Source organism: Lepidochelys kempii, chromosome 7 (genome assembly GCF_965140285.1).
Source record: "Lepidochelys kempii isolate rLepKem1 chromosome 7, rLepKem1.hap1, whole genome shotgun sequence".
Classification (NCBI taxonomy): Eukaryota; Metazoa; Chordata; order Testudines; family Cheloniidae; genus Lepidochelys; species Lepidochelys kempii.
Window position 1 is genome coordinate 98388726 of NC_136386.1, and position 20860 is coordinate 98409585.

Sequence of the window (20860 nt, forward strand, 5' to 3'; positions counted from 1 at the left end):
GTTTTGCTAAAGGGGGAAATGGGAACAGGGAATGGGAGTAAGGAAGTTGGAATCATGTTTGGCTAAGGGCAGGAATGGGAACAGGGACACAGGTGTAAGGCTTTGTGGTGTCAGAGCTGGGAAGGAGGATACTAAGGAAGGAAACTGGAATCATGCTTGCTGGAAGTTCACCCCAATAAACATCGAATTGTTTGCACCTTTGGACTTCGGGTATTGTTGCTCTCTGTTCATGCGAGAAGGACCAGGGAAGTAAGTGGGTGAAGGAATAAGCCCCCTAACAATAACCCCGCTCTGTGGCATGGGGATATGTGTTTTCCTTTAACTTTTCCCATGTTGTCCTTATCTATTTTTAATTGAGTGTTAATAAATTGTGTTTGCTTTGAACTGTATGGAATGATCAGTGGGTCAGGGAAGTGTCCAGAATGGAGAGAGCACTCCAGAGTGGGGACACCCTAGCCCCTGCCCTAGGTGACCACAACAAGGTTGGTGGTCGAGCCCTCAGGAATCCTGGGTCCAGTCTTGTTGGGGTTACGAGGACTCTGCCACACAGGAGAGTGGAATGGGAGCCCTCGAGGTCAGGCAGGCCTCTGGGTAAAGGAAATGGTAGCGAGGACTCAGATCCTTTCGCTAGCCCACTTCACCGGGGTAGTGTATAAGCCAGGAAAGTTCCCCACAATAGCAGGACCATAGCTGACGCGTAGCAAGTGAGGAATGAATAAGTGATCCAGATATTAGTACTAGAACATGAGGTCATGCATGTATGCATATAAATCAATGCACATTAGTGTGCTAGAAATTGAGCATTTTGACCGTCCCCATTTCCCATCCAATCTGAAATGAGGCCAGCTACACTTAAGTGTCCAATGCAAAGTCAAACTCAAAGTCAAAGTCGTTTACCATTTTTTTTTTTTAGCCAATCAGGAGTCAAGGCCAGCGGGGGAGAGGGGGAGGCTTTAAAACTCTGTAATGTGCAAAAAGGATGGTGCTACATAACTGCTTAGTAACAGCGTCCCCCCACATTTCAATGACAGACGGGGCGCCACTAGGACCCCGAGGACAGTAACTGCTCGAATCAATCGATACCTGCAGCTGCTGTTGCTTGCTGGTGGCACCCAGGTTCTGTGCTGCTTTCCAGCAGCTCCCGAGCTCGCCGGGCAGCCAGCGCACCAGCCAGCGTTACAGGGGCAAAAGGGGAGGAAGGTGATGACAACCAATCAGGGTGGCCCGTTCCCTCGAGACGTCATAATCACAAACAAACCCCAGAACCTGCAGCAGCAATAACAATAACAGACTGTGTCAGCTGCTGGTCAGTCGGCGGTGCGTACGTGGCCACAGTCCGCAGCAGCTGCTCCCGCCAGCGGCGTCCGGGGAGAGCAGGCAGCGAGGGCGGGCTGAAAATAGAAACGCTCCTGTCTAGAAGAAACTAGAGGCAATGTCGCAGGGCGAGGGACCCAGCCTACAAGAGGAGAATTTGCACGGTAAGAGCCAGCCCTTCCCCCCCTTTCCCAGCAATGCCTGGGCCCCTTCATTTGCAGGCCTTGCTAGGGAAAGCGCCCCCATCAGCCTGCTGTCGCCTAAGGACTTGCTGGCCAGAACGGGGGCTGTTGGAGACTCGGGTTCCCTTTGTTTATAGCATATGACGTCTTCCCAAGTCTAGGTCTGCTGTTACGCTCCTTCACAATCATGCAGTAAACATGAAACTTGACAAGCATGGGGGAAAATGTCAGCACTGGCCAATGGACGGTGATCAGTACTGCATGCGCAGGGGATATACAGGGCTGTCCTTAACTCCACAAATGAGTGTGTGATTGTGTGCGGGCTGATTGAATCTTGCCTAGATACAGGGTTAATGTGAGCCATTTAAAAACCACACAGTCAGTGAGGGATCTCGTTACACCACCCCTCCCCCCCCCACCGTGAGGTTGCCATTAGCAGCAATCCAGTTATGGTAACATGGCAGGTACAGTTATAGCTGCATGGATGGCTGGGTGTTTAAGAAAGAAAAACACCTTCTTACAAGCTCCCTGATATAATTCATGTTCCTTAGACTGAGAATCCATGGGCCAGGTATGGTGGATTTGAGTCTGTTTGGAAAACACGCACAATCAACTGTATAAAAACGGTTTCTACAAAACCAACTTCTATAAATTCGACCTAATTTCCTAGTGTAGCCATACCCTAAGACACTGATTTTCTACTGGAAGTAAATAATGATGAGCTATCATTTAACATCTTTTTAAAGTTCAGATGTATCTATTCTAGTTTGACATCTCCACCCCTTGCAGCAAACTATAATACTTTGACTGAATATACATTTGTTTCAAAATACTTAGGCACCATGGAAATGGAACAAAGTGAGTTAGGATTATAATAGATATGCATATTTTACTAAGCGTAAAAAAGGAAGTGAAATCAGGGCATGTATTTGCCATACTTAAAAAAATAAAGAAATCAGTTTGCAGAAAAGGAGAAATGAATTTCCCTTATTCACCTCAAATTGGAGAAAGTGGGTATTTCCTATAGATAGATAGATATAGGAGTTTTGGAAATAAAGAAAAAAATCTAGTTTACATTCCCACTGTTCTCTAGGATTTCCCTTTGTGCCAATGTGACAGACAGAGCAATTTGGTTTACTTGATTACCCAGTGTATATATACCAGTTTAGGAGTTTCGCACGTAGCAAAACCACAAGAGGGTGTTTCATAACTCTCAGGGCCTTGGAAGATTTAAAAAAAAAAAAAAAAGACTCAGATGGTCTTATTTCTCTGTCACTGATACAGGGAGATAGGACACATATTGCATAAAGGGACTTTGTCTGGTATGTCTCATATCCTCTGTATGTTTGGAAAAGTTAATGATGTTAAACACTATATACAAACATTTATATGGGTGCCACATCTGGAATGGGACACTAAGACAAGTTTGCCTGATAAACCCATGCTTACACCTGGGATAGAAATATCAGGTTTTCTTGGGAAATAATGTTCCATTTTATGTATCTTGAGTTGTAATTTTATAGCAGTTCTGGCAGGAGATTCTCAGAGAAGTCAGAGAGAGAGAGAGCTGTTTCTCCACCCGGGAAGTCAAGGCTGGCTCAATGTCTAGGTGACAATAGAGATGAAAGAAATTCTGACTAACATGAAAAATGGAACACGTTAAAAAAGCACTCAAATCTCAATCACACAGCCCCACCGCCACGAATAGATTCTCAAGAAATATGTGCTCCCTGGTAAGGTACAGAGTGTGTTATTTGCAAACCAAAATCAGAGTTAAGAGATTGTGCATTCAAATGTGCTCTAGTGTTATTGTACATCTTCCTTGTATAGGATGATATGTTGGAAATGCAAAGGAGTTTGTTGGGGAGGTGAAGAGGAAGACTGTGGCTGAGCATTAAAGCATGTGAAAGACAGTTGTTTTAAAGGGGGTTTTCGCTGATATATTTGTGATATACAGAGAGAGACTTCTACTCTGTACAAATTGAGTTTTTCCTGCTCTCTGAACAGTTTGTCATTTCAGACATCAGAATTTTGTGCAAATGTTCTGTGGCAGTGACTAATTTTGAAAGTACGGTATTGTGGTAGAGATATTCACAAAGCCAATGATATCCCATCAGTTACTCCATCCAGGCCTTTTCTCATGCTGGTCCCTATTTTTGCATAATCTTGTCTGGTCCACTGCACAAGTTAACCTTATTTTTTCCTTCAGATCCCTCCCCATGACTCCCCAAGCCTGCCTTCCAGCCTCCGCCCTCTTATCTGTTTATGTTCCTGTTCTTTATAAAAACATGAGCCTTCAGTATCTAATCACTATTGCAACAGCTGATTTATAGTAATCTAGCCATCGCCCCCATCACCAGAATATCCAATATAAAAAAAGAACACAATGTATATGTAACATGTATTTAGCTCATGATCTTTTAAAGTCATAACTCTTGTCCTCTCCATATTCTATCATATACTGCTGTGTTATGTCTGGATTGTGTGTTAAATCAGGGACTGTCTTTAGTTTGCTGTGTGAAGCAGTTTTGAACGTCTGTGGAACTGTATAAATAGGAAATGATCATTAAAAATGGGTTTGAAGCTGGGATTTTGACAATTTTAACACTATTACCAGCACTAGCAGTTATCAGAGGTTCTTTCTGTACAGCACATACAAATTAGGTCCAGATCTCTTCCATCATATGAGAACATAGTTTGATCTTGTTCAAAGAGTAAAAGATGGAACAGTGATTTAACTCAGGTGCAACTGGGGGCTCCTGACACTTGCGTCTGTATTGTGGATGGGCCCTTAAAGGCTAAAGAAATAAAACAGCCCTTAGGTGTTAGAATAGCAAACAGAGTATTACTTGTGATTTCCATTTGTTTAACATGGCCTAATATAACCATTTATTCTAATCAGATATTATTGTGCATTCTAATTATTGCAGGACTACAGAAATATTTTAAAGTCTAAAATCAGTCGTGAGAGCACTTATCACTGTTTATCTTGTCTTTAATTTGAATAAGTATTCTGACATTGCTAGAACTTGGAGAATGAGTAGCCATTTGCAATCAGAGATAAAATGCTGAGTACTTACTGTGATTAAAAGAAATAAGGTTACTTGTGCAGACATTAACCTAGCATTAGGATAACATTTTTCAAATTCAAAGCACTTAAACGTTATTTAAATAATCAAATATTATTCTAAGCAAAGATCCTGTCCAGATTCACAATAGTAAAGCATGTTACATTATTTTGGTACAAAGCTGACTGCATGTAAGGTAGTAATCAGTACACTGCATGTATGTACAAATCCTACCTTTATATTTCTGATGTTGTTTGGATAAGAGTTTTTTGATTCATATGTTTCTGGCATGCTAGCAAAAAATCAAATATTTGGCTTATTATTTAAAAGTTGACTTACGGTACTTTCACCAATCGGATTGCAGTATGCAAATATATAGTTTGTACTGTATGACAGTTGGCTGAGTTATGTGATATCACCAGTGCACCATCCAGTGACAAGCTAATTTTTTTCCTGTAACTGTAAGTACAGGCATAGTTTCAATTTAATTTCTTTCATATCCTACACCTAGTAAATGGAAGAGCAAAAGGCGAGCGAGGGCTGGAAAGAGGCATTTGGAGCAAGGCAGGACAGGATGGGAGCCAGATGGTAGGCTCAAAACTGCCGAAGGTGCAAAAGCCAGGGCCACAGTCAGGCCACATCTACTTAAACATCCACACTGATGACTCTTCTGAGCCTGTTCAGGATTTCCACCACAACATAACAGAAGGACGAAGAAAGGTTTTTATATAGACAATCAGACAGATGAAAACGTAGGAAGGCAACAGATGGCAGTTAAGTAAAGAGTTTTCCCCAACTTTGTTATCACCAGATATTTGCATGCAAAGGATTATATGGAGTTCCAAATTTTAGAGGAAGGTTATTAAATTGTCCATTTAGTCAACCACAACACAAAATGACAGGTTTCAGAGTAACAGCCGTGTTAGTCCGTATTCGCAAAAAGAAAAGGAGTACTTGTGGCACCTTAGAGACTAACCAGTTTATTTGAGCATAAGCTTTCGTGAGCTACAGCTCACTTCATCGGATGCATACTGTGGAAAGTGTAGAAGATCTTTTTATACACACACAAAGCATGAAAAAATACCTTCTCCCACCCCACTCTCCTGCTGCTAATAGCTTATCTAAAGTGACCACTCTCCTTACAATGTGTATGATAATCAAGGTGGGCCATTTCCAGCACAAATCCAGGGTTTAACAAGAACGTCTGGGGTGGGTGGTGGTAGGAAAAAACAAGAGGAAATAGGTTACCTTGCATAATGACTTAGCCACTCCCAGTCTCTATTCAAGCCTAAGTTAATTGTTTCCAATTTGCAAATGAATTCCAATTCAGCAGTTTCTCGCTGGAGTCTGGATTTGAAGTTTTTTTGTTGTAATATCGCAACTTTCATGTCTGTAATCGCGTGACCAGAGAGATTGAAGTGTTCTCTGACTGGTTTATGAATGTTATAATTCTTGACATCTGATTTGTGTCCATTTATTCTTTTACGTGGAGACTGTGCAGTTTGACCAATGTACATGGCAGAGGGGCATTGCTGGCACATGATGGCATATCACATTGGTGGATGTGCAGGTGAACGAGCCTCTGATAGTGTGGCTGAGGTTATTAGGCCCTGTGATGGTGTCCCCTGAATAGATATGTGGGCACAGTTGGCAACGGGCTTTGTTGCAAGGATAGGTTCCTGGGTTAGTGGTTCTGTTGTGTGGTATGTGGTTGCTGGTGAGTATTTGCTTCAGGTTGGGGGGGCTGTCTGTAGGCAAGGACTGGCCTGTCTCCCAAGATTTGTGAGAATGTTGGGTCATCCTTCAGGATAGGTTGTAGATCCTTAATAATGCGTTGGAGGGGTTTTAGTTGGGGGCTGAAGGTGATGGCTAGTGGCGTTCTGTTGTTTTCTTTGTTAGGCCTGTCCTGTAGTAGGAGACTTCTGGGAACTCTTCTGGCTCTATCAATCTGTTTCTTCACTTCCGCAGGTGGGTATTGTAGTTGTAAGAATGCTTGACAGAAATCTTGTAGGTGTTTGTCTCTGTCTGAGGGGTTGGAGCAAATGCGGTTGTATCGCAGAGCTTGGCTGTAGACGATGGATCGTGTGGTGTGGTCAGGGTGAAAGCTGGAGGCATGTAGGTAGGAATAGCGGTCAGTAGGTTTCCGGTATAAGGTGGTGTTTATGTGACCATCGTTTATTAGCACTGTAGTGTCCAGGAAGTGGATCTCTTGTGTGGACTGGACCAGGCTGAGGTTGATGGTGGGATGGAAATTGTTGAAATCATGGTGGAATTCCTCAAGGGCTTCTTTTCCATAAGTCCAGATGATGAAGATGTCATCAATATAGCACAAGTAGAGTAGGGGCGTTAGGGGATGAGAGCTGAGGAAGCGTTGTTCTAAGTCAGCCATAAAAATGTTGGCATGCTATGGGGCCATCCGGGTACCCATAGCAGTGCCGCTGATCTGAAGGTATACGTTGTCCCCAAATATAAAATAGTTATGGGTAAGGACAAAGTCACAAAGTTCAGCCACCAGGTTAGCCGTGACGTTATCGGGGATAGTGTTCTTGACGGCTTGAAGTCCATCTTTGTGTGGAATGTTGGTGTAGAGGGCTTCTACATCCATAGTGGCCAGGATGGTGTTATCAGGAAGATCACCGATGGATTATAGTTTCCTCAGGAAGTCAGTGGTGTCTTGAAAGTAGCTGGGAGTGCTGGTAGCGTAGGGCCTAAGGAGAGAGTCTACATAGCCAGACAATCCTGCTGTCAGGGTGCCAATGCCTGAGATGATAGGGCGCCCAGGATTTCCAGGTTTATGGATCTTGGGTAGTAGACAGAATATCCCAGGTTGAGCAAATCACTTTAGATAAGCTATTACCAGCAGGAGAGTGGGTTTGTGTGTGTATGGTGGTGGGGGGTGGGGTGGGGGTGAGAAAACCTGGATTTGTGCTGGAAATGGCCCAACTTGATTATCATACACATTGTAAGGAGAGTGATCACTTTAGATAAGCTATTACCAGCAGGAGAGTGGGGTGGGAGGAGGTATTTTTTCATTCTTTGTGTGTTTATAAAAAGATCTTCTACACTTTCCGCAGTATGCATCCGACGAAGTGAGCTGTAGCTCACGAAAGCTTATGCTCAAATAAATTGATTAGTCTCCAAGGTGCCACAAGTACTCCTTTTCTTTTCACAACACAAAATGGCTTGATTGGATTCCTGTTATCTCTTGAACATTTTGTCCACTCAGAACACAGCCAGCAAGATCCTCTCTGTCCTGTCGCTCAGATTACATTTCACACTTCACAGATCTCTGTATTGGCTCCATTCCTTCTGCGTTCTATTAAAGCCACTGCTTTATTTATTTTGATTTCATTTCTTTGTGTATGTCATGCTCCCTACGCTCTGCTCAAGCCTCTCACCTAACTGTTCCTTTTCCTGGTCCTGATTTATTGGCTTCTTTTAAATTTCTTGTAAGAATGGTCCCTCCAGTTAATACATGCCAGTACCCTCCCCTTTCCACTTGCTCTCATTAAAAAAGTCCCACCTATTATCTTCACCAAAATGCAAATACTGTCATCTTTTACCTAATTGTACTGTGTCTGGAATGCCTTTAGATCAATGGTTCTCAAGCTTTTTTTTTTTTTTTTGGTTGCACGGACCACTTGAAAATTGCCAAGGGTCTCAGCGGACCACTTAATGATCTTTCCAAATATTGTTTGTACCGTTAGCTAACTATTGTAAAGCACTTTGGATAAAAGCGCTATATAAAAAAAACTTAATTAACTTTTTTGTTCTACAAATAAAAGCACACAACTCATATTTTAATATCAGTAGTCTTACCTTTCTAAGGTGATGGAGGTGCCCTCTCTCCCCTGCCACAGAGCTGAGGCTGGGAAGGAGGGCCATCTCTCCCCGGCAGCCACAGCCCCGGAACTGGTGAAAGTCGCCTCTTTCTCTGGCAGCGGCACATCCCAAATTTCGCCCGCCCCCCTCTTCTCACCCCACTGCCCCCTCCCACCTACCCCCTATTCCCCCGAAGGCCACCACCTCACCTTACGTGTGTGTCTTCTGCAAGGTTCAGACACCAAATTAGGTGGGTGGCCCTTCATTTTCTCATGTGCAGCTGCCCAGGCGCGCACCTTAAAGGGAACTATCCACGGACCACCTGAATGGAGCTCACGGACTACAGTTGGAGAACCTCTGCCTTAGATTATAAACTGTTCAGGGTACGGACACTATATTGTGGTATTTACTATTGTAAAGCTTTGTGTACATCAACATTTTATATAAATAAGCTCCATTGATTTGTGTGTATATATGTAATTATTTAAATGTTATTCACTTATTTGATTTTATAAATGAAGAACCAACTCCAGGTCCTTTGAAATATGGGTGGTGCTTTTAACATGGAAGTTAGTTGTTACTGAATACATTTTGATAAGACAAATAAACATGTCACTGTCAACTGATCTTACATTTATTGTAGGTAGCAAATAGCTGATCTAGCAATTGCCAGACATCCTATATTGCCCAAGAGTGATACTTTAAAATGTGCTTAATGAAGAAGGTAAACAACAAGCACTGTTTTTATGGAGCAATGATCCTACTACATTGAATAAATTAACAGTGAAAACATTGGCAGAGGAAGTCAGTCCTTGAGAGTAGAATCCGTATCTGTCAACTGCATTGAGCTGTGAAGATGCATACAGTGGATTATCCCACCAAATTAAAATGAAAGCTTCTGTAACGGAGTATGCATACAGACACTTTGTACTTTCATATTTTTCCTGTGAACCAGAACTGCATGACGTATTAGCTTTCTAAGAAAAGCATCTAAGTATTATGGTAGCCATTCTTCCCCAGTTCATAAGCTGGAATACTATGGCGTTGAGCCAGTATTTTCTGATACATTTTACATCACACTGAAAAGTCCTTGGTGGGAGGTCTGACATTCTAGCTCCTTTTACACAGAGCCACTTGTCCACAAGTGTGCAGTTGCTATAAAACAAACCATATTACACAAATGTCTGAGGGGGGGCCTGATCTAAAGCCCATTAAACTCAATTCAGAGACTTCTGTTGACTTTAATGAGCTTTAGATTGGGTCCTTAACGGACAAGAAAGTGGCATAAAAAGAACAAACAGTATGAACAGTACCAATATATTTACTCTGGGGAAAAATGTCTTCAGACAACTATTTTGGAAGTAATTGAAAGGGTTACAACTTTACCTCTTTGAAAGGCATGTTAGAATAGAGTTTTACTGTTAACCAGCAATAACCCATGTGTACCAGGTGTAGTCACATTGTAGAAAGCAGGAGTGAGGTTATCAGACCTAACCTGGGTGTTGGTCTGTTTTGCAACTTTCAATATTTGTCTTTGTGACTTTTTCCTGTTTTGTTTTTAATTATGCCAAGCAGGGTCCTGGGTGGAACTGCACTTCAGCAGTAATGGCAATGGTAACCCCGTGCAGCCAACAAGCCACGAGCAAGTACCAGACTCTATTTCTATTTACAATGGTGACATGGAGAAAATACTCCTAGATGCGCAGCATGAATCCGGAAGAAGCAGTTCAAGAGAAAGCTCCCGCTGCGATAGGTAGCTATAAATACATTATTACAAACACAGAAATGCTCATTATAGTGCAATTTTCTTGGTGTGTGGGTGTGTGTGCGCGAGAGATGTGTTTATATAAACACATTTATATCTGTATAAAAATTTACAACAAATTGTTTTTTATAGTAAGTAAAAATAGGAACACATTTTGAAGTAGCCCATCCTGAAACCATAAAGAAACTGTAAGGGAAAGAGCCATGGAAAATTTAATCACACAATGTAAAGGGGTCTTCCCAAAGTTTTTGACATGCTGGGACTTTGTAGGGAAAGTGTATGAGCATCAGCTGCACTTTGCACAGATACACTGCTAAATCACTGGCAACATTCCTGCGATAATAAAAGAAAATCTGATGCTTTCACAACCTGGGTTTGCACATGGTGGCTGCCATCCTAAGAGACTGTACGATCAGTCTGTGTGGAAACAATGCCAGTGCCATTCTCAGGGTGTAAGGTGTTACTTTATTAGCTTTATGGAAAAGTAATGGTAAAAAAGGAATGATAAAAACAATGTGTGCTTGTGACCTTAGGTAATTGCTAAAATGATATTTTAGCTTAAATCTAATTTACGGACCATGGAGCTTTCTAATAGCAGCATTTAAAAGCAAATTTCCATATGGGGCAGCTCTCGTAAATTGACAGATTTCATTGGGACTGTGACAATTTAAACCAGTGGAGGATCCTCACTATAAAGTTTAATTTGATTCAAGGAACTAGAAGACTTATGGAATGGGCAAGGGGATGTGGGAGCTCCCATTTCTAAGTGGCTGGTCTGACTACAGGCGAAAAGCCATTGTCATCTATCCGCTGTTCTTCAGTGATATTTATGAACTAAGTCGTGGGGATAAGTCCAGTAACCCTGTAGACAGATGTCCACATCTGCAAAAAGTTATACCATGCATTAAACTGACTTCCTTCTTGGCAGATGTAGTCAAATGAGCATGGAGGATGGGTTATGCTGCAACCCTAGAGGTAGTTCCATTAGGTCAGTATTTAAGCACATCAGTGGAGAAGCCTGTGCCCTTGCTGCCCATGCTGTAACTGTCCAGTAGAAGAAACTTCAGCTGTGCCAACAAAGTTTGTTTGCTAACTTTTAGTTCCACATATAGAGAATATCAGCATGAAGAATTTAATGAGACTTTTCCCTCCTTTTGCTTCTGTTTACAAAGCCCTCCTCGTTCCCAGACACCTCAGGACAATAACAGAGCTTCTGAAGTGGAGACTCACAGCAGTGGAGAAAAGAATAGCTCTCAGGTAAAAGCTAAGTCACCCCTCCTTTGAGAACCTGTTTGACTATCACAGTTCCAAGACCAGTCTAAGGAAACTTACATAGAAAAGATGAGATTGATCCTACAAAGATTAAACCACTGAGTAACTTTAATCCTGAAAGTAAAAGGGATTTCCCTCTGGAGTCAAGATACTCAGTTGTTTAAGGGTATGCCTACGCATAAAATACCAACAGCTGGCCAGTATCGACTAACTCAGGCTCCTGGGTTCCAGAGCCCGAACTCCAGCCTGAGCCCAACCATCAGAGCTGCAATTTTATAGCTCTGCAATCTGAGCCAGGTGACCCGGGCCAGCTGCAGGTGTTTTATTGCAGTGTAGACACATCCTAAGTCTTTGCAGGCTCAGGCCCCATTGTATGGACAGTTCTAAGCCACTGAGTTGCATAGTCACTCTTTTTGAAAACATATGAGCTGGGACTTTCAAAGGGCCCCAAGGGAGTCAGGTGCTCATTTGTATTTCAATGGCAGTTTAGTGCCTGACTCTCTTAGGCCTCTTTAAAAATCCCATACATATAGGTCAAAATGTTCATAGTCTGAATTTACAGATTAGGAAGGATGGTTCAGTAAATACTCTACAGGATGGGGACTCAGGAGACCTGGGTTTGATTCCCAGCACAGCCACCTGCACCATGTGTGATCTTGCCTAAGGTCATACAATCTACTCATGGTCTCAACTGCCCATCTGTAAAACAGGTAATACTGCCCTATCTCACAGGGGTCTTAGGAGAATAAAACCCATTAAAGATTGTGAGGTACTCAGATATTACAATAATAGGGTCTGTAGATATACAAATATTATTGATATTCACTTATGTCATATAGATCTGCAAGGCCGAAATTTCCTCCTCCTGACATGACTGTAACCCCTTTGTATTGCTCAGGCTTACACCAGCAGGTGTTTGTTGGGAATCATTAAAAAAGGGATAGATAAGACGACAGAAAATATCGTATTGCCTCTATATAAATCCATGGTATGCCTATATCTTGAATACTACGTGTAGATGTGGTTGCCCCATCTCAAAAAAGATATATTGGAATTGGAAAAGGTTCAGAAAAGGGTAACAAAAATGATTAGGGATATGGAACAGCTTCCATATGAGGAGAGAATTATAAGACTGGGACATTTCAGCTTGGAAAAGAGACAACCATGGGGGGATATGATAGAGATCTATAAAATCATGACTGGTGCTGAGAAAGTAAATAAGGAAGTGTTATTTACTCCTTCTCATAATGCAAGAACTAGGGGTCATCAAATGAAAATAAATAGGCAGCAGGTTTAAAACAAGCAAAAGGAAGTATTTCTTCACACAACACACAGTCACCCTGTGGAACTCTTTCCCAGAAGATGTTGTGAAGGCACAAACTATAACAGGGTTTAAAAAAGCTAGATAAATTCATGGAGGGTAGGTCCATCAATGGCTATTAGGCAGGATGGGCAGAGGTAGTATCCCTAGCCTCTGTTTTCCAGAAGCTGTGAATGGATGACAGGGATGGATGACTTGATGATTAGCTGTTCTCTTCATTCCCTCTGGGGCACCTGGCATTGGCCACTGTCGGAAGCCAGGATACTGGGCTAGGTGGACCTTTTGGTCTGACCCAGTACAGCCATTCTTGTTATGTTTGTTGGTTTTATTTTTAAATAATAATGTGCTGCAAGAGCACATCATGAATTTAAAAGGAGTAACTTCAGGCATAACAGAACCTTCCTTTTGTCTGTTAGAAATTATAGCCTTATAGGTAAATTTTAAAAAGCAATGAACTGGGATTTAGCCATATGATCCCTATTCACTTTAATAACTGGGATTGAGCAAGTATATTTCAACATGTTACTTTGATAATTTACCCTTAATATTTTGTGTGTTAAATATATTAAAATATTTTTATGCATTACTTTTTAAATACTTGTGAAGACTGTTGGCAACCAATGCAGCTGGTAAATCAGGATTAAAAAAGGATATCTACTGGAAGCAAAGAGTCACATTTTACATACTGTGTATTGTCACATTGCTGAAACAAGGCTAGAATCACAGGTCCACACAACCCCCTTATTAGAAACTTGCTATTAATCTTTAAATTTTTCATCTAAAAACTCTTTTGTAGATAAAGTTTTATAAGTAATTCAGTTAAATGTACAAAAGAACCTCAGAAAAGGATGAGCTGCCTGTCCAGAGCATGCTTTAACCCAAATAATCACGTGTCTGGATGCAGCGAGAGCTTCATCCTGAGTAAGAAAAGGAGGACTTGTGGCACCTTATAGACTAACAAATTTATTTGAGCATAAGCTTTCGTGAGCTAAATACACACACACACACATCACTGAGAAGGAAATATTTTCATTCATTCTCACACTCTTGCTCCCACTCCCTCCCTATATATATATATATATATATATACACACACACACACTTTTGCACCTAGAGAGAGAGAGAATCATGAGTGAACTGTTGATACATATTATACACAAAAGAAAACCTTCATTAAAAAGAAAATTATAAGATTGCAAACTCGAACACTCAAAAGTTATTATATGCCAGAATTAATGTTCTGTATGACCTTAATTTGTTTCCCTGTGTACACACACATTATCATAGTCTTAACTTACATGGTCACATACTCTTTTTTCACCACCAGGACCCCTGCCTCATTCAGTGTACACTTAATGAGCAGCCATTCAATATTTTGTTTTCTCCTCATTGTTCAATGTGTAGCCCCAGGCCTTATTTACTGTACATTATTCAAATGCTTCTCTGAAGACAGAATTAATTTCCTCATGGGCTTTTCCATAGTGCTCACCACTGTAGTATCTGAACTCTTCACAAACATTAATGAATTTATTTTCACAACACCCCTTTGAAGTGAGGGTGTGGTATCCCCATTTCACAGATGGGAAATTGAGGCACAAAGAGAGTAAGGTCAAAAGTATCCACAAATTTTGGTGTTCAGTTTGAGATGCCTAGTACCTTATTTTTTCAAGAATTTAGCATTACATAATTCGTTACATGTTTAAAGCACAGCTCCCATTGACTTGAGTTGCAGCTGTGAACGCTCACAACTTCTGCAAATCAGATGCAAGGGTCTCAAGTCAGGCACTGAGAAAACAAGGAACAGGGATATAGGACTGGCAGGGACCTCCTGGGTCATCAAGTCCAGTCACCCGCTATCACAGTCAACCCTGTATTGTATAATCATGCTCAGAAACTTAAACTGCATCTTAAAACTATTTCAAACAATTAGTGACCATGTGGGAGAAGTTTGGTTTAAGGTGATTTGCCCAACAACATATAGGCATTCTGAAGCAGATGCAGCAATAGAATCCAGTTCCCCAGGACACCATTCAACTACCCTAATCACGAAACCATCCTTTCTTTTTCCTGCAGTCCCCTGCCTCATTTACTACACACCTTCCAACTTCTGCAACATCTGAGGCAGGGTCCTACAGACAATAGCCACCTTTTCTATTCAACCCTGATTAATCTGCAAAGAAAGTACACCCTATGCACTGAATGAAGTGTGGATCCTATGGAAAAATTAGTATGGGATCATGTAATTAAAAGACTATCATAATACATGTGCACAAGGGGACGAAATTAAGATTTCAGAGGCAATTTCTAAGTTTAAGTTTCTGAGGAAAGCTTTTCCTAGCTTTTGAGTGCTTGACTTTGTAACCTTAATAATGTGGTGGTGTTTTTTTATATAGTGGTGTGTGTGTGGTTTCTTAGATTTTTAAAAAGTGAACTGAAAACACAAGCCTTTCATTATGTGGCATCATATTGAAACCCACATGGGTCATCAGCAGGCTTGGAACCTTTAGATTCAGCACGCAGACTTCTCCCAATTGAGCTAAGGGAGTAACTGATAGCAGGTTGTCATCCTCTATATGGAGTATCACCAGAGGAGGAGGAGGAGAGATTTTGCCTGGGGTTTCAGTTATTTGCTGACAGCCTTGGAGTGGTGAGACTAAGAATCTTGGGTTCCATTCCAGGCTCTGGAGGGGAGTGTACTCTGGTGCTCATGGACCCTTCTACCGCCCAAGTCTGACACCTTCCAAACCATCCCCCTCCAGCCAGTCCCTCTCTGTTGAAGTCCTCTCTCTTCCCCATCCCTGGCTCCCCATCTCAGTCCCAGTCTCTGTTCCTCAGTGCCTATTTTTACAGGGATGGCAAAGCCACATCCCTGACACAAAGGCCACCCTTTGCCAAATTTCACATCCTGTGCCACAGCATGGGGACAGAAGAGCTTTTCACATGATTTGTCATGGGTTAAACACATTTTTTCCCTAGCCCTGTTGGAAGTGATTGAACCATTTTGGCTGAAATTTAAAAAAAATAAAATAAAAAAATGCATAGAGGGAAGGCATTGAATACTGGGTTGCAGGAACATATGGACGCCGCAAGTGAACTTGAGAATTAGCATGGGGGACAGATGAGAGGGCTGCATTGTAGCAGTACAACCCAAAATGGCCTTACGGTGGGCAAAGCCAGAGAGAGTCCAAGTTCTGTAAGTGAATCCAGTTTCTATAAGGATGGTGGTGGTAGTGATTTGTGTAGTCATAACCATCCAGTGCACTGTTTGATGAAGACTCTTTGTTTTAGTCTGAAGAAGATTTTCTTGAAAGAAGAAAAGAAATAGAAAGGCTCTTGCAGAAAAATTCAGACTGGATATGGGATTGGTCCAGTAGGCCTGAGAACATCCCACCAAAGTGAGTGTCCTCAGCATCCTGCAGTCCTTCTGCTGGGGCTTTTATTTTTATGGGTGGTAAATGTACATTTGCTAACATGATAATTTGTTTTCCTCTCCTAAACTAGGGAATTTCTCTTTAAACACCCTAAGCGTACTGCCTCTCTCAGCATGAGAAACACAAGCATGATGAAGAAAGGGGGCATATTCTCAGCAGAATTTTTAAAGGTTTTCCTTCCATCTCTGCTTCTCTCTCATTTGCTTGCCATAGGGCTAGGGTAAGTTCTTCTTTTTTTATTTTTTTTTAAATAAAGTCTTTCTACTGTAGCTTTCTCCTATCTGTTATCTGAATAGTGTCATTCCAACCTGTAGTTCTGCATATGCCTACAATTTAAATGGTACAACTATTTTGACACACTGACCAGTTATTCACTAACTAGTATCCACTACTTTGAAGCTATTGTATCACAAAAGCAAAGCAAAGCATGGCCAGACCTGACCAGTCATCTTATGTTTTGCAAGTGTCCTACCTGTTGCTTGTGGCATTGCTGTATGGGTCAGTTTTCCTCAATGCTTTTCTCAGTAGTTGAGGATTTACCTAGAGAACTGTCAAAAGCTGAAGTTAGGAATTATACAGACATAGTATTCAGTTCTGTTGTGATGGGTGGATTTGAAAGGGAAAAAAGCCAGTGGGTTTTATTCCGCATGTTTCAGAAACGTGCGAGCATCTATAAAAACAACGAGAGGGGTCTTTTTCAAATTAGCATTGTGCCAGATCATACGGACCTGTAGGAAAGGGACTGGGGGAAGAGATCAATCCCTTAACTCCATCCACTCAGGGCTGGGGTTTCCCTACCTGTAGAGGGTGCTTCAGAGCCTATCCCTAAACCCAGAAGATATCCAGGTATCCCCACAGATGTTAGGGAATCTGTGGGAGGCCAGGCCCATCCACATCAAGGCCCCATGGAGGTTTACTAGGGACTTCCCACAACCCTAGAGGGAGTGAGCTTTGTGGAAAGGACATAGAATTCTCAATGGTCTCTCTGAGGTTAAAGGGGAATGATCTGCTTCCCACACCAGCCACAGTCTTCCTTCCTCCCTTATCTGCTCAGTCTCTGCCCTCCCACCTGTGTAGATGCTAGACCTCTGAAGAGGCCTCTAGAAGTTCCAGGGGGCAGGCGAAGGTTTGCCATATGTTGCAGAGCCACTGTTATAAACAAACAAGGTGAAGCTTGCTCATTCCACAGGGCAGCGTGACTTGTTGTGATCTCATACCAGCATAAATCAGCACTAGATCCAAAGGGTTCGACTATTGTAAAACTGTTGAACATAAAATAAGAATCAGGCTTAATAACTTGCCAGTGCTGTTTACAATTATCGCATTGGCTTGTTTTCAGTATGCCTTCCCTGATGGAGTGTCCCTTATTTCCTCTCTGTTCACACACCCAATCCAATTAGTTAGGGTCAGACTGCAGATAAAGGAGAAATATCTGAAAGGTACACACTTCTAGGTGTGTGAGGGCACAGATTAGCTAACTTAATATACAAATCCTAGACCCCAACCATCTAATAAAATAAGTGGTTTTAAACAATCCAACCTTTACTTTCCCCCAAATCTTAAATATATGTTTAAACTCACTTAAAATAAGTCTACAAAGTTGATTAAATAGAAATAAAAAAAACCTGTATCTGACTGTTCAAAATGTATAGAAACATAGTGAAGTTTTCCTTTGAAGTACGAACAAGAATACTATAATATTATATGTATTTCATTAATTGACTCTCCAGAATTTCTCTGACCTTGCAACATTCTAGCTCACTTACGGATATAGTAGCAGAAGATCGCAACCTGTAACACTTTCATGAAGTGCTATGTTTAAATGTGGTCACAATGGTTAATTTTCATAGTGGTCATTTCTTTCATTTGAGAAAAGGAAACAAATACAGGAAAGAACACAGAATAAGAGTGAAATCATATTGAGGTAAAAAATAATGAACAAACAAATAATAAAAAGTGATTGATGAAAACACTAAGTCAAATAACTGAGTGGGTGTAACAAAGCTCATCTTACACTGAGCACATTATTTTGCCTCTTAATCTGGTGTCAATTATGGGTCAAGAGTACACAGAATCAATCATAAGCAACCAAAAGCTGGTGTTTATAACAAACTCTTTTGCAATCTTAACAATAGCAGGTACTGCGACTGCTTCTATAAATTACATTCTAGTAATCTGAATAGGGAAAAAGCATTCCTTACATGCTGTACATTCTTTTTAAAATGAAATGCATATTCACATGTATTCTCTTCCCCAAGGATTTATATCGGAAGACGTCTGACAACCACAACTACAACCAGCACCTTTTAAAGGAAGAATAAAATTTGGTCAGGCTCAAAGCAGTGAGAATATCCATCTGGGAACACAAATGGTGAATGGCGAGTACTTCTGAGCTTGTGATAGCTACAGGACCTTGCTGTTTGTTCTGTAAACATGTTCCTAAGTTAGTAGTAGATGGGGGACAAGAAATACTGAAGCCAAGCTATCATGTATAATGTTTTAGATCAATTTATAAAGCATGTTTCAGATTAATATCTGCTATAATGCTTGGTAGTGAAATATAATTGAAAATTTAAAAAACCCTCAGTGTTAATAAACAAACTCTTAGCTTTCTTGTACTGTTGTGATGCAGCTAGGAATTCATCTAAACCATTATTTCTTTATATTTCTGAAAAAGTGAATATTGTCATTATTAAGATGTGGCCTTATATATGCTGTTAGAGAATCCTGTGACTTGATTTGAGGTGACTCATTTTCTTAAGGTTTTGATTAGCTCTTCTGCATAGGGGAGACACCAAATGTTAAGACACTCTCTAGATGCTCAGCTGGTACATACAGTGTAGCTTCAGTGGAACTATGTTAATTTACAGCAGCTCAGAATTTGGTCTACAAGAGCCTCAATTAAAATTTGGGCCACAGTGCCGAACAAATTATTTCCTTTTGCAGTGCTCTTTATTGTTTGTCATTTAAAATTCCTCTTGTTCTATATTCTTGCAAAATATGGCTTTAAAACAAAGTATTTTTTGATTTGATGACAGAAAAAGTGCATTTCCATCCTAAATTGGCCTACTTATTTCCCTTATAAATGTTAAGGAATAGCATACTTGCTTATTTAGGTATACTAATGGAACTCATTTTGATTCAGGAATTTAATCTTACTGTAATAAGGAAAAAGGAGATTGATTTTTTTGTGTGCCAAATTCATAGGTCTTATGTATTTTTTAATAAAAACTTGTGGATTCACAGTTGTTTCCCCTTTTTAAAAAATATTTCAAACCAATTTCTGAAAGCTGTTTAAAAGGCAAGTGCTCTCTTTTGGACCATTTCACTGGGTTTATTTTTTTCATACCTAATTCATCTGTGTTATCACAAATAGCAAAGAAAGGTTTACTTAAAATGATTTCATGATTCATCCTTAGATATGAGTAACTCTGAACTACTAACTGATTAAAAGAAATTCCCAAGTGGAAATAATTGAAAGGCATGGTCTTTCATTATACACACACACACACAGGATCTGCACATACAGATTTGACTTTGCTTTGTTTGTGATAACATCATTGTTTAAAAATAAATTTACTTTGAGTATTGCCAAATGATAAGGAGAAAATCAAACATAGACTTTTATCTTTTGTTCTTGGAATGGAACTGAAATTAACATAGCTGTTTACAACAGCTCCATGACTGTATACAGTGGGCACCTGTGCTACCTCACTATATTTATGCCCCATCACCAAAAATGTCATCACAGTTATAGGGATAGTTTGCTGCTGCAAAGGCACGAAGTGGCACTCATCACCTAGCCCCTGATCTTGCAGACAGTTACACATGTTTATCTTTACACATGAGTAGTCCTTTGGGGATCAGTGAGACTCTACATGTGTATGAATTTAAGTACATGTAGGATCAAGACCTGTTTTTTGTTTTTTTATATTTTTCTTAAGGTTTCAACTGTGGATTTCTAGGATTTCTTTATTTTCTGAATAATCTTTCCCATCAAATTGTAAAGCATTTGAAAATAGATTTTGTTTGAAGCCTAAAACTCCTTACACAGTTTCACTCATTATAGCCCCAGATGAGCTTTGTGTGGGCTGATGCCTGCACCCATGCAGAGTTCACTCCATGATTAGGAGCCAAAGTTTACTGTTGGTTTTTATTCAACATCTCCTCTCCCCCCCCCGACAAATATTATAGACCATTATCTAGATGTTTGAGTGGCTGTCAGATCAAGTGTACAAGAAAAATAAATACATTTTAGTGTAAAGACTTAACAGCAATTATTTTTTTGTAATTTTTAAGAACAGAAGTGAGCACCAGTAGGGTTTGTTTTAATTATTAGTAGTAAATATCAAATAAGTTTATATTCTTCAAACCTGCAGGGTTGGCTTTTTCCCCCTAAAATCAGTGTGTGTGCATGTGTATCACATTTTTATGTAACAAGCTTGTAGAACTGCCCTTTTTCCATTGTGTTAGATTGATATTTCTTGTTGCATTGGAAGTTCCTTGTTTTTAAATATATCCTGGTATAATTAGCGATATTTTAAAGAAGTTTAACAGAAGCTGTGAAATGCATTTGAGAGAGACTTCCTGGTATCATTGAAGTAATATTCAGTTAAACATTACCAGAGTAGATTGTGACATGACTTGTAAGAAAAATACTAACCATTAATAAAAGGAAGGAAATA

The 20860-nt window shown here is 40.5% G+C and overlaps 1 protein-coding gene and 1 long non-coding RNA gene across 2 annotated transcripts; both read left to right on the forward strand.

Moving 5' to 3' along the window:
* The first annotated feature begins 1244 nt into the window (after positions 1 to 1244).
* BNIP3 (BCL2 interacting protein 3) lies at positions 1245 to 20860 on the forward strand. Its single transcript, XM_073354022.2, has 6 exons — positions 1245 to 1478; positions 9962 to 10139; positions 11324 to 11408; positions 16033 to 16139; positions 16246 to 16395; positions 18434 to 20860. Exons 1-6 carry the CDS (start codon positions 1433 to 1435, stop codon positions 18483 to 18485), a joined length of 618 nt encoding a protein of 205 aa, XP_073210123.1. The 5' UTR covers positions 1245 to 1432; the 3' UTR covers positions 18486 to 20860.
* LOC140914932 (uncharacterized) lies at positions 1497 to 5491 on the forward strand. The gene is made up of 2 exons (XR_012160037.2): positions 1497 to 3229; positions 5076 to 5491. It is a non-coding gene; the product is annotated as an uncharacterized LOC140914932 (long non-coding RNA).

Excerpts from the sequence above, each read along its gene's own strand:
- BNIP3 (XM_073354022.2), top strand. The coding sequence starts at position 1,433 with ATGTCGCAGGGCGAGGGACCCAGCCTACAAGAGGAGAATTTGCACG. Across the intron at positions 1,479-9,961 it reads ACAAGAGGAGAATTTGCACG|GGTCCTGGGTGGAACTGCAC; the intron begins GTAAGAGCCAGC and ends TATGCCAAGCAG. Across the intron at positions 16,396-18,433 it reads TTGCTTGCCATAGGGCTAGG|GATTTATATCGGAAGACGTC; the intron begins GTAAGTTCTTCT and ends CTCTTCCCCAAG.